This window comes from Hyla sarda, chromosome 1 (genome assembly GCF_029499605.1).
Source record: "Hyla sarda isolate aHylSar1 chromosome 1, aHylSar1.hap1, whole genome shotgun sequence".
NCBI classification, from domain to species: Eukaryota; Metazoa; Chordata; class Amphibia; order Anura; family Hylidae; genus Hyla; species Hyla sarda.
Genome location: NC_079189.1, coordinates 609121365 through 609136133, shown reverse-complemented (window position 1 = coordinate 609136133; position 14769 = coordinate 609121365). Strand labels below are relative to the sequence as shown.

The 14769-nt window shown below is 43.9% G+C and overlaps 1 protein-coding gene across 1 annotated transcript in view; it reads left to right on the top strand.

Moving 5' to 3' along the window:
• LOC130300128 (uncharacterized) overlaps positions 1-10459 on the top strand; it is a 246533-nt gene extending 236074 nt beyond the window's left edge. The window contains exon 14 of the mRNA XM_056551524.1: positions 9142-10459. Within this exon, the coding sequence (XP_056407499.1) occupies positions 9142-10373 (1232 nt within the window). The 3' untranslated portion in view covers positions 10374-10459. The remainder of the gene's footprint in view (positions 1-9141) is intronic.
• The last annotated feature ends 4310 nt before the right edge of the window (positions 10460-14769 follow it).

The following is a 14769-nucleotide window of genomic DNA, read 5'->3' as shown; positions in this document are numbered from 1 at the left end:
ACAGCGTCCACTTGAGGGTGCACTCCCAGTGTCTCTTTATGATGCTACCATTGTGGTACTATTAAAACCAGATAAAGATCCTATGGAATGCTGGTCTTATAGACCGATCTCCCAGTTAAATTTAGACTCCAAAGTCTTAGCCAATAGGCTTAATCGTGTTATTCTTACTATTATCTACGGTGACCAAACTGGTTTCATGCCGGGAAAGTCTTCCTCTGATAATATCCGGAGGATCCAGATGGCAGTCCAGGTTGGAGTTGCTTTGGGGGGCAATTGGGCCTTGGCATCATTAGACGCTGCCAAGACTTTCGATTCTGCAGAGTAGAGTTATCTTCTGGAGGTACTTAACAGGTTCGGGTATTATCCTAACTTTAGGAAGTGGATCAACATCCTCTATAGGCATCCTAAGGTTCAGGTCCTTGTAAATTGTATTTGTTCTCTCCTGTTTGCTTTGGGCCGAGGAACGCGGCAGGGGTGCCTTCTGTCCTCTCTCCTGTTTGCGGTGGTGGTGGAGCCCACCTATTTCTGCATTTCCATTGATCAGAGTATTGAAATCACTGGGTCCACGGGGTCTTCTGTCCATCCTTTATACTCATTTTATACAATCCAAGAACTCCCGTATGCCGTGTCCTGCTGTACAATTTTGGCAGTCGTATATCCCTTCTCTCACTGATGATGTTTGGGAGGAGATTCTCTCTTCTCACATGCTAGTGTCTCCGGCTGCCAACAACAAACTCATTCAATTAAATATTATTCATTATAGTTATGTTTCTCCTATTAGACTGCATAGAATGGGTAGATCTGCTTCTGATGTTTGTCACCGATGTGGCAAGCAACAGAAGCAGATCTATGCCTGCTTATAGTAGATCTATGCCCTTATATAGTAGATTTCTGGACTGAAGTTCTCCGACTTCTTGCTGCTCTTGTGAATCCTGCTTCTCCGTTAAACCCTCTGGTTTGTATATTTGGACTTATGGATGAAGAGATGTGGCCTCATCACACCCGTGCCTTTTTATGGGAATCATTGTTCTTGGCCAGGAAGGCTTTAGCCCTCCTATGGATGGACCCGAGACCCCCTACCATGGCTAAGTGTCGAGAACTGCTAAATGCTGTTATACCTTTTTCTCACCTTGTTTATAAAAATAGGAAACTTCTATTGGTGTTAGGTGCATGGTGCTTTTCCCCTTTGACCCTCTGTTCATATTCCATGACTGGCCACCGGAGTCCTTAGGATTGGTGGTAAAAATTTTTTGATTTATTTTCTTTTATTTCTGGAGTTTATACTCATGTCAGTGTCTGTCCATTTTCTATTGAATTACTATACCTGTATTCTACATGGTGCGGAGAGATGCTGGAGCTTTTATTGTCCTAAGTTGTCGGCTGCTGTTCGCTGACCTTCACCATATACCCTATTCAGTTGTTTTCCTGTTGAGGTTTTTATATGTTCCACTGTGTTCGGTCCATGCAGTCCGGCATCTCCGGGACATATCATTCTGCTTGTCTGCCATTGTCTTTATACTGAGATGTGACTTTGTCCTTTCAAGCTAGGTGCGGAAAATGCTAATTTTTATACATTGACTGTATTGCTGATGGTTGTTATCTTTTCAATAAAACGGAAAAAAAAAAAAAGTGAAATAGCCTAAAGACTTAAAAAAAAACCTCAATTGTGATTATAGGTCAAACCACTTTCTCCTTATGGTAATATTTCTTTAGAAATGCACTTTGAATAAGAAAATGCATCAAAACTGCAGATAATGTGAACTGAGCTCAACCCATATATGAGTCTAATCAGTTCACCTGGCTTAACTCCAGCACCAACAACCTAATTAGACGACCAGGGGCAGTGATAAGACTCCACCCCCTCTATCTGCAAAGCCAGAGGATTGATGGGAAATGTATCAGAAAATCATTTCTGTTCTAAAATAGGAATAAGGTATGACTGAAAACCCATGCCTGCCACATCAGCTAAAACAGGTAAGCACAAGGCATACACAAGAACATCTTCAATGTTCTCTAATAATAGCCTGTGCTGCACTATATAAGTATAAAAATAAATCCCATAGCGCTTTTTTTTTAAAGGGATATTCCAGGATTTCTTTTCTTCAGCCTTTGATCCCATGACGTCTAGTTATAATCCTGTGTTATTTTGCTTCTATCACCTCCGTGCACCGCTTTGAACGTTTTCATGCACAGGACCCCACCCAGAAGTGCTGTCGTGCAAGTCTTTTTATTTTACTGTTGTCCCTGACCTTTCCCAGCATTCCATGCAGCCAGAGACAATATACCATGAGTCACATGGTCTCTAGGGGGCGTGGTTATGTCGCAGTGAGTGGGTGGATAGCATTACTTCAGTAAATCCCATCCACCCTGCTATCCCACCCACCCACTGCAGCATAGCCACGCCCCCTTGTGACCGTGGGACTTATGACATTTTAGGGTAGGGTCACACGTAACGGATCTGCAGTATTACTGTATATACTAGAGTATAAGCCGACCCGAGTATAAGCTGAGGCCCCTAATTTCACCCCAAAATCCCAGGAAAAGTTATTGACTCGAGTATAAGCCTAGGGTGGGAAATATATCATCCCCCCCCCTGTCATCATCCAGACCCGTCATTAACATCCTCATCATCATCACCGCCTGTCATCATCCAGACCTCATCATCATCACCTGTCATCATCCCCTTGTCATCATCCCACACATCCCCCCTTCATCATCCCCTTGTCATCATCCCCTCCCCCCCCTTCATCATCCCCTTGTCATCATCCCACACCCCCCCTTCATCATGCCCTTGTCATCATCCCCTTGTCATCATCCCACCCCCCCCCCCTTCATCATCCTCTTGTGAGCTATCCGCCCTCAGTGGTCTTCAACCTGCGGACCTCCAGAGGTTTCAAAACTACAACTCCCAGCAAGCCCGGGCAGCCATCGGCTGTCCGGGCTTGCTGGGAGTTGTAGTTTTGAAACCTCTGGAGGTCCGCAGGTTGAAGACCACTGCAGCCTTCGACATCATCCAGCCCCCTCTCACCCCCTTTAGTTCTGTACAGTACTCACCTCCGCTCGGGGCTGGTCCGGTGCTGCAGGACTGTCCGGTGGGGAGGTCGTCCGGTGAGATAGTGGTTCCGGGCTGCTATCTTCACCGGGGAGGCCTCTTCTAAGCGCTTCGGGCCCAGAATAGAGGCGTTGCCTTGACGATGACGCAGAGGTACGTTGGTAATGAACGTACCTCTGCGTCGTCGTCAAGGCAACGTGACTATTCTGGGGCCGGGCCCGAAGCGCTTAAAAGAGGCCTCCCCGGTGAAGATAGCAGCCCGGAACCACTATCCCACCGGACAACCTCCCCACCGGACAGTCCTGCAGTACCGGACCAGCGCCGAGCGGAGGCGAGTACTGTACAGAACTAAAGGGGGGTGAGAGGGGGCTGGATGATGTCGAAGGCCGCAGTGGTCTTCAACCTGCGGACCTCCAGAGGTTTCAAAACTACAACTCCCAGCAAGCCCGGACAGCCGATGGCTGCCCGGGCTTGCTGGGAGTTGTAGTTTTGAAACCTCTGGAGGTCCGCAGGTTGAAGACCACTGCGGGTGGAGAGTTCACTCGAGTATAAGCCGAGGGGGGTGTTTTCAGCACGAAAAATCGTGCTGAAAAACTCGGCTTATACTCGAGTATATACGGTAAATCCTTTGGTGACCCGACCTTCAAAAGAAAGGTGTCATTACTAAGTACAATTGGTTCGCAAAAGACAAGCCCTCATATAAGTCTGTAGATGAAGAAATAAGTAGAGATGAGCGTAATCCGGCTCGGCAGTTGATGACTTTAGCCTGCATAAATTAGTTCAGCTAGGTGGATATAGTCCTAGGAGAGAGTCTCCAGCCACCGGAGCACCTGAAAGCTGAACTAATTTATGCAGGATAAAGTCAGCAAACGCAAAGCTGAGAAGTCCGTGACGAATCGAATTACTGTAAGTTCGCTCATCTCTAGAAATAAGAGTTACGGAAGAAGAGTGGTGCAGTTGCCTTTTTTTCAGATTGCTTCTTTCACTTTTCACAGGTCTCTTTAACCCCTTAAGAACGCAGCCCATTTTGACCTTAAATTTATTTTTTGATATGTTGTAGTACTTATGTACTACAACATATCTCTAATATACTTTTTTTTTTTTTTTTCCATTAAAAAGGTTTAATTTACATTTAAAAACCGGCCACTGAAAAAGGACTGATTTTGGAGTGGCAATCAGTCCTTTTTCAGTTAGGCTGCACTCGCTCCCTGCCTGTCAATCAGACAGGCGGGAGCGAGCGCATTGGCTCCCCGGTCACTGGCTGGGAGGCCACTCCTCCCGCACATCGCCGCCGCCGTCCCTGCACGCCCGCTGCCGGACTCTGCAGTAACTGCAAGTGTAATGAGGGAGCGGGGTATGCGGGGCGGGGGGGGGGGGGGGGAGGAGGGAACGGGCTAGTGCCCTAGCAGGGGGGGGGGGGGGGGGGGGTTTTGAACAGGCTAGCAAAAAAAAAAAAATAGGATGGTGGGAGCTACCCTTTAAGGAGCAGAGCATTTTTTGCAAATCTGACCTCTGTCACTTTAAGAGTTAATTATTCTGGGATTCTTTAGCTTAGAAAGTTGATTCTGAGATAGTTTTGCAACATATTCCACTGTATGTTAGTGGTAAATTTTCATCGATACTTCCATCATTTCTTTGTGAAAAATGTCCAAATTTCATTTAAAATTGAAAAATGTAGCATTTTTCTAACCTTGAAGCTCTCTGCTTGTAAGGAAAATGGACATGCTAAATAAATTATAAATGATATATTGATTCACATATACAATTTGTCTACTTTAACCTGTTCAGGAGGCAGGGCGTATGCATACGCCCTGCATCCCGATTCCTTAACCCCTTAAGGACGCACAGTTTTTCCGTTTTGGCATTTTCATTTTTTCCTCATCACCTTCTAAAAATCATAACGCTTTTAATTTTGCACCTAAAATTCCATATGATGGCTTATTTCTTGCGCCACCAATTCTACTTTGCAGTGACATTAGTCATCTTACCCAAAAATCCACGGCGAAACGGAAAAGAAATTCATTGTGCGACAAAATTGAAGAAAAAATTTCATTTTGTAACTTTTGGGGGTTTCCGTTTCTACGCAGTTCATTTTTCGGTAAAAATAACACCTTATCTTTATTCTGTAGGTCCATACGGTTAAAATGATACCCTACTTATATAGGTTGGATATTGTCGTAAAAAATCATAACTACATGCAGGAAAATTTATATGTTAAAAATTATCATCTTCTAACCCCTATAACTTTTTTATTTTTCTGCGCCGTGTTCTGAAGTTTTTATCGGTACCATTTTTGTATTGATTGGACTTTTTGATTACTTTTTATTCATTTTTTCATGATATAAAAAGTGACCAAAAAGACACTATTTTGGACTTTGGAATTTTTTGCGCGCACGCCATTGACCGTGCGATTTAATTAACGATATATTTTTATAGTTTGGACATTTTCGCACGCAGCGATACCACATATGTTTATTTCTATTTACACAGTTTTTTTTTTTAATGGGAAAAGGGGGGTGATTCACACTTTTATTAGGGAAGGGGTTAAATGACCTTTAACTTTTTTTTTCCACTTTTTTTTGCAGTGCTATAGCTCCCATAGGGACCTATAGCACTGCACACACTGATCTCCTATGCTGATCCCTGCAAAGCCATAGCTTTGAACGGATCAGTCAGATAGGGGCTTGATTGCTCAAGCCTGTAGCTCAGGCTTGGAGCAATCAGTCGACGATCGGACGCTGCGGAGTCAGGTAAGGAGACCTCCGCCTGCGTCCCAGCTGATTGGAACATCGCGATTTTATCGCGATGTCCCGATCAGCCCGACTGAGCTGCCGGGAAGCGTTTACTTTCGTTTTCAGACGCTGCGGTCAACTTTGATCGCCGCGTCTGAAGGGTTAAAAGCGCGCGGCACAACGATCGATGCCACGTGCTGTTAGCCAGGGTCCCGGCTATGATTAGCAGCTGGGACCGACCCGGTGTGATGTGGGTTCACGGCGTGACCCCGTTTTAAGGATCGGGCGTAGGGCGTACAGGTATGCCCTACGTCCTTAAGGAGTTAAGCTTCTTTTCTTCTGTTAGACTCATTTCCTTACTCCTACCACGTAAAGCGTGCCATTATTATACAGTCAATCTATCATTAAACCCAAACTACTTCTCCCACTTATTACAGTATTTGACATTATTTGAATCTTTCCTTTGGATACATTTCTTATCTCCCTCTAAAGGAGCAGGTGGAATGCAGCAGCAACTTAAACAAGTGCAAGCAGATCCCTTCACAACCTATTCCCCATCTTTAACAACCCTTGGATTTCTCAGTGATCTATAAAACACCGGAGGAACAGTGTTAGGATTATGGAGACATAAGTGATAGAAGATCAACATGACCATGAGCAATGCCCAAACAAATGGCAGAAACAGAAAATAATTAAACCCTCCACCAGCAACAGTAGTGTTAGTCATAGTACATTAGGCTACACCCCAAGAAAGCCTCTTCGGCCCCTGTGTTATCCAGATGTCTCTATCTCAGTGGTTCTCAACCTGGGGTACAAGTACCCCCAGTGGCACTTAGCAGTTCCCCAGGGGGTACTTATAAAAAAAAAACTCAGTAATGGCAGCCACAGCCACTGGTACTGGTCAGGGCCACTTTGAAAGAAATAGTAGGCTGACGTCACCACACCGAGAAGCGGAGCAGGAAGACTGCAAAGGGGAAATGTGGGCACTGGGCTGCTGTGAGCAGTAAACATGAGGAGATAGGGAGAGGAACAGGGTCCTGTTATAGAGGAAATTAAAGCATATGAATTAGAAGCAGGCAGTGTCTATTTACATTAGGCTACACTCCAAGAAAGCCTCTTCGGCCACTATGTAATAGTGCCGGTGTACAGTCATTACAAAATGGCTCTAATTTGGGAATGGGATGTCAAGGGTAATGGCAAAACAAGGTTGAGAACCACTACTCTATCTGGTATCAACACAGTACCTGTCTTCGGCCACTATGTCACCAAGTTGTTATACGATCAACAATAGTGCCGGTGTGCAAAACTGAAATCACCACAAGAAAAGAGAGAGAAAGAGAAAATTGATCTGTCTTACCTCTCAAATGACATGGAGGACTGGATCAATCAGGTTCGGAACCAGAAGGTGGGCCTGGGTCCCGATACCAACCAGCCTGTTTCACAGCTAACGTTGAGCTTGGGGGTCTTTTGTCCTCAGCGACTTAGACTCAATACTCACTGAGTATTTTGGTCAGTACCGTTCGACCCAAAGTCCACTCTTTGTTTCCGGCAATCGAAGGACCATTTGTTAAGATCTTTTTCTCCCTGTGATCAGTCAACTCCAGCCATGTTGATTAGTAGACAAATTTAATGCGGATGATCTCTTACAAGCAGAGAAACAGCTCCGCAGAAGAAAATCATGCCCCAAAGTAGATTACAGCCCTTTACATAGTAGCATTCTTAGTGTGATCTTATTGGCTAAGGACCCCTGGAGGCTCATAGTGTTTAACTTTATTTCCAATCACAGGTTCCTTTTACACTTTCTTTCTTATCATAGAAAAAGCTTGTTAACTTAGAAAAGTATCATTATTTTCCAAGGTCATTTGGATAGTTTTCGAGCATCACTAGACACTGGCCATAACTAAGATAATGTTTAACTGAAACTAGATAAAACCAGCCAACACCATCTAAAGTTAGGCATATATATATATATATATATATATATATATATATACACACACACAGAGAACATAGATATCAAAATATAATTTTACCAACAAACATGGCCCCTAAAAACCATGACCGCAAAATTTGCTTTAAAAAATCCCACAGTTGCTCTTTCCCTCTTGAGCCATGTTGTGAGCCAGCAGAGCACTTTATGTCAACATATGAGGTATTTCCATACTCAAGAGAAATTGGGCTACAAATTTTGGGGGGCTTTTTCTCCTAATATCACTTTTAAAAATGAAAAAAATGGGGTTACGAGAACATGTTAGTGTAAAAAATGCAGATTTAGATTTTTCTCCTCCCCTTTGCTGCTATTCTTGTGAAACACCTAAAGGGTTAACAAACTGTCTGAATGTCCTTTTGAATACTTTGAGGGGTGTAGTTTCTATAATGGGGTCATTTATGGGGTATTTCTCACAGAAACACCCCTCAAATACACTTCAAACGTAACTGGTCCCTGAAAAATTCAGATTTTGAAATTTTCGTGAAAATTTTGAAAATTGCTGCTATATTTTGAAGCCCTCTAATGTCTTCAAAAAGTAAAAACATGCTAACTTTATGATGTGAACATAAAGTAGACATATTGTATTTGTGAATCGATATTTAATTTATTTGGAATATCCATTTTCCTTACAAGCAGAGAGTTTCAAAGTTAGAAAAATTCAAAATTTTCTAAATTTTCATGAAATTTGGGGATTTTTCACCAAGAAAGGATGCAAGTAATGACAAAAAATTACCACTATGTTAAAGTAGAATATGTCACGAAAAAACAATATCGTAATCAGAATAAAAGGTAAAAGCATCTCAGAGTTATTAATAAAGTGACAGTGGTCAGAATTTCAAAAAAGGGCTGAGTCCCTAAGGGGTTAAAGGGGTACTCCCCTGGAAAAAAAAAATTAAATCAACTGGTGCCAGAAAGTTGAACAGATTTGTAAATTACTTTTATTAAATAATCTCAGTCCTTCCAGTACTTATCATCTGTTGTGTGCTCCACAGGAAGTTTTTTTCTTTTTTAATTTCTTTCCAGTCTGATCACAGTGCTCACTGCTGACACCTCTGTCCATTTTAGGAACTGTCCAGAGTAGGAGAAAATCCCCATAGCAAACCTATCCTGCTCTGGACAGTTCCTGACATGGACAGAGGTGTCAGCTGAGAGCACTGTGGTCAGACAGTAAGGAAATTAACTTTCTCTGGAGAATACAGCAGCTGATAAGTATTGGAAGGGTTATGATTTTTATATAGATGTAATTTACAAATCTGTTTAACTTTCTGGCACCTGTTGATAAAAAAATAAAATAAAAAATTCCAGTGGAGTACCCCTTTAAGGGGTTAAGATTATTGCTTAAAAATAAAATGTGTTATTTTTTGCAGATGACTGTACCAGGAGTTCAGAGGAGAATCTTATATCTTCAGATTATAAAGCAGATGATGATATCACACAAGATACATATGAAGAACATTCCATTATCCCAGATACACCCTCAGCCCTTCACAGCCAAGATCTCTCATCTCATCCTGTTATACAAGTCCGACCTAAAGATTCATCTCAGTCTGTTATACAAAATAAGGAAAAGCGATTTTCATGTCCAGAATGTGGGAAATGTTTTCCTTTTAAATCATATCTTGTTAGACATCAAATTACACACACAGGGGAGAAGCCATTGTCATGTTCTGAATGCGGGAAATGTTTTACTTGGAAATGCTCTTTTGTTAAACATCAGAAAACTCACACAGGAGATAAGTTAATTTCATGTTCAGAATGTGGGAAATGTTTTACTGATAAATCATCTCTTGTTCATCATCAAAGAACTCACACAGGAGAGAAGCCATTTTCATGTGCAGAATGTGGAAAATGTTTTACTCAGAAATCATATCTTGTTCGACATCAAAGCATTCATAGAGGAGAGAAGCCATTTTCATGTTCAGAATGTGGGAAATGTTTTACTGATAAATCATCTCTTGTTTATCATCAAAGAACTCACACAGGAGAGAAGCCATTTTCATGTTCAGAATGTGGGAAATGTTTTACTCAGAAATCATATCTTGTTCGACATCAAAGCATTCATAGAGGAGAGAAGCCATTTTCATGTTCAGAATGTGGGAAATGTTTTACTCAGAAATCATATCTTGTTCGACATCAAAGCATTCACAGAGGAGAGAAGCCATTCTCATGTTCAGAATGTGGGAAATGTTTTAGTCAGAATTCAGTTCTTGTTGAACATCAAAGAATTCACACAGGTGAGAAGCCATTTTCATGTTCAGAATGTGGAAAATGTTTTTCCCATAGATCACTGCTTGTTTTACATAAAAAACGTCACATGGCAGACAAGCCGTTTTCATGTTCAGAATGTGGGAAATATTTTACTCGGAAACAAGATCTTGTTATACATCAATTAACTCACACAGGAGAGAAGCCTTTTTCATGTTCAGAATGTGGCAAATGTTTTACTCAGAAATCAATACTAATCCTACATCAAAGAATTCACACAGGAGAGAAGCCATTTTTCTGTTCTGAATGTGGGAAAGGTTTCGCTCAGAAATCAAATCTTATCAGACATCTAAGAATTCACACAGGAGAGAGAACAATTCAGAGCAATAAATGATGCAGATAACACATCTATATATTAACCATGTACATAGGATATCTGACATTTATACATATATCATATACTGCATCTCCAAACTTGTTCCCAATTGTTAATAAAAGTTTTCTTTTAGAACGTAGTCACCGATCCAGCGATGTCATCACTATAGTTTACATGGTAGGAAAAGAGTGTGATATATGGTTGTGATATTCACTGCTCCTCATGGAGAAGACCCAACAGGCATAATCCATGGGGAGCTGCTACTGGAGACCCAAACACCTCAGAGAGAAGGGACTTATTCCAGTGATGAAGAATTCCAGGACATGACCAGATTAGAGACACAAAATCACTTCTATCTTCTGGCTTCTAGGACATGATTCTGATGGAAGAACTTTACACATTATAAAAAGTCCTATAGGTGTTGGGGAACATTTATAGACAATTATCCCAAGTAATAGAAGTAATACAGTAACTCACCACTAGGGATGAGTTCTGAACACTTCTAGGTTCAGATTGTGCGTCCCGGGTAATGTGTGTGATAACATGAGGGATGAAGAGCACATGGCGTTTTGGTGCCCAGAGGAAGCAGGAAGTACAGGGGCAGGGAAATGGCGTCAGGTTGACCAGCATTCCTTACAACTATCACATGATCACACCAGGTTTACGATGATTTGCTGGTTTATGTGTCAGTCAGCTCCCAGGCCAATAGGGGGCAGCATAGGGTCTTTTACACAGTTTTAAAGGCAAAGCGCAGCTGCCGACATTCTGGTAAGAGACAAATAGACAGACAGTGGGGGAGATATTCAAAAATGACTGTCATTTCTGTTACAGTTTTATTAATTACACTTTTTTTTATTCTCACAATTTCAAAGGTCTCTTGTGCTGCTTCAAAAATATGTAAATATGTAAGAGTTCATTTTCATGGCACTTTAGGGTTTTTATTTGTGCCAAAACAAATTGCCAAATTTGCCGCCAAATATTTTTGTTGCTGCCATATTGGATGTTTTTTTTTTTGTGCCAAAATTGCGGGGTTTGGCATAAAAATAGCTGATTAAATAACACCTTTTCCCCAAAAACTACATCATCTCTTTTTTGGCGTGAAACGCAAAATTGTTGATGTGAAGAGTTTTGAATATGACCCCCAGTGTGTGTATGAGCCGGGGCCAGAGCTATGCGATCCTACAGAATCCTAAAAAGCCTTTCCATATCACGATAACCTCCACAGCTGGCTGAGCACAATCCCTAGGATATACAATACCACAGCAAAGTGAGCACAGCCTTCATCTGTGGGCTCCTCTCAGGGACCTCCTGTCCATTCCTACAGAAGCCTCATCATGCACTACAAATCCCAGCCAACCTTTTTCCAGGCACAGTACAACTGAACAAACCTGTATGATAGCAATACGTATTTAAATTACTGTAAAGGCAGCACAGACATCTAAATGGCCTTACTTAAATTTATAAGGTTTCAGGGGGGGCGTGGCTTGCTGTGGTCTGAGATGGCGGCGTGTTGAGGGAGCTCCATTCACCCTGATACCACTACTACGCTTCATTTGCTCCCACCACTGCTGTTCTGATGGCGAGGGGTATCAGACGACGGAAGAAGCTGCTGCTTGTGTGCCTGACCCCTCAGACTCCGTCGGGAACCATCGCCCGTTACCTCACCAGGGCTCCTGCCTCGGCCCCGGCCTCCCCGCCTGCTTCACCAGGGCCTCCGCACGCTCTGCGCTTCCGGTCAGTGAGCGCTGCTGCACTGCGCACAGCACCGGAGTCGGAGCTTTACTGTGTGCCAGGGGAAGGACATCCCGTCCCCGACTCTTACCTCCAGCGCCCCCTTCTGATCCAGCTGGCAGAGATCTGAGTGAGGGGAGCGTGTGCTGTCAGCCTTCCTCTGCCTGCTCTCCGGAGCGAGAAGAGCTGCGGTCTGCGCTCCGGCCGCCATCTTCCTCAGCTACTCCATCCTCCTCTGCAGTGGTGTGTGGCGGTGCCTGTCTCCATCTCCTCCAACCTTCTCATAAAATCAAGCTGGATCGTGCTCATCGAGCCCTCCGACCTCGTCCCACCAATGGCCCCCCTAGGGATGTTATTTGCTGTGTGACCAATTTCCAATTGAAGGAGCGTATTATGGCTAAAGCGTGCTCCCCGAGGAACTTCGACTTTGATGGGGCCCTTATCCAATTGTTTCAGGACCTCTCTTGGATCACCCTGCGTAAAAGTAAGATGTTGCAGCCCCTTTTGTCCACTCTACGCTCAGCTCAGATACCCTATAGATGGTCCTTCCCTTTTGCGCTTCTGGGCGCTCTGCAGTTCTACGGTCTCATGCAGATGTGCCCGGGTTTTGTGCTACCCTTGACCTACAGATCCCACGGCTCACGGATTGGGCCCTGACCCCTCCTCCTCTTCCAACTGTGTGGCAGCCTGCTCGTGGGAGGCATCGTAGATCTGATCAGAATCACTGTGACTTGCCCTCCTCCGTTAATCCTCCCTGACTTTCCGAGTGGCTGTCTAGGGTGGCCTACTATCTATGAGGGGACTTAATTGTAGACATTTTTTCTATTTTGGCGGGCTCTAGATGTTTGTCTGGTTCTGTGTTAGTAGCAATTTCCATAACCAATTGCAAGTAGTGGTGGGTTGCGGTTGTGTCTTTGGCCTGGTATCGGGGTGGAGCTTTTCTACCTGAAGCTTTGATGTGTACTTCCACTCTCCCCCTGAGGCCTTGACAAACTTTGAAATGTTTTTGATTGCAATGTTTTTCTTATTGTGCAGTCTTAATTTGGCCTCTTCTCTGGCCTTAGAGCCATTGGTTTATCCATCATACTGTTGTTTTTTTGTACCTCCCCTGTTGTCCCCTCCCTTTTGTTTCTTGTTTGTCCTCCTTGTTTTGTTTCTTGCTCCTTTTTCCCTCTCTCTGTCTTTTTGGTCCCTCTCTCTTTCTTCCAGGGACTACACTCTTCCTCGGAGATTTCCGGGCCCTTCTCCCTGATTCCACCACTCCTGCACACCCGTGTGATTCTGAGTAAGCACACTTGTCACTTGCACTTTTCCTTGTGCACTCCCCCTCATGGCTAAGTGCGTTTCACTGAATGTTAAGGGACTGAATTCCCCAAAGAGACACCTGTTGCAGAGGGAGTTAGTGTCCCTACGCGCAGAAATAGTGTACCTTCAGGAGACACACTTTGACAAGACGGGTACCTTCCACTTCCTACGACACATCTATCCTCAGTCTTTTCTTGCCTCCTCTGATAGGAAGGTAGCGGGGGTTGCTATTCTTATTTCTAAACATTGCCCCCTTCACGTTTTCTCTTCCTATGCTGACTCCTCTGGGAGATTTGTTGTGTCCAGGGTACCCTGGAAGATAAGCAACTCCTTCTCTGTAATATCTATGCCCCCAACTCATCTCAGATTCCCTTCCTACGTAGGGTTCTCTCCCTATTATGGTCTTTTTCCTCTTCGACCTGGCTTTTAGGGGGGATTTTAACCTGGTCTTCTCTCCTATTGTGGATCGGCTCTCCATCTCGGGTTCACCTTCTACCCCCTCACAGACCCAACACACACACAGCCTCTCGACACACTTTCATCGTCTGATACGTTCGGCGGGGTTGTATGATCTCTGGATGATTAGTCACCCTTCAGATCTCTCTTTTACATTTTTCTCCCGCCCCCATAACCTTCATACTCGTATCGACTACTTTTTTGGGAACCTGCCCATGGTCTGTATGCTTTCTTCTGCTTCTTTATAGCCTATCTCGTGGTCTGATCATAGCCCTGTCCTTCTTTCACTTTCTCCTTTCCAATCTTCTGTGCGCCGCTGTCATTGGCGTCTTTACTTAAAAACCCCTCTTCTTGGGACTCGATCCAGAGCAGCATCACCACTTACTTTGCCGATAATGAGGGCCCTGTGTCCTCGCAGGCGATTCTATGGGAAGCCCACAAGGCTGTAGTCCGGGGTCATTGTATTGGCCTGGGCTCTAGGCTGAAACGTGATGTGCAGACTTGCTCCCGAGAACTTAGGGCTCAAGTGCAGCATCTGGAATCCCTTTTGCTTTCCTCCCCCTCACTGTCGGTGCTGAGGCTTTGGTGGCAGCTAGATCCCAATTATACGACTTGGCCCTCCACAAAGTAGAGCGTCAACTCCTGTGTGCTAAACAACATTTTTATGAAAAAGGCAACAAAGCTCAATCTATGTTAGCTCGCCGCCTACGGTATCGGGATGCCACTCAGGCCCCCTCAGCGCTGAAAGACCCCTCTGGAACTCTCCAGCACCACCCTGACTCTATTGCTAAACTATTCTTTGACTATTACTCAAAACTTTACTCCCTTCCTTCTGTTACCCTCTGACTCGGGTGAGCGCTCAGCAGCTCTCACCTCCTTCCGCTCTCAGTGTAGTCTCCCGACTCTTTCAGTGGCTGATAGA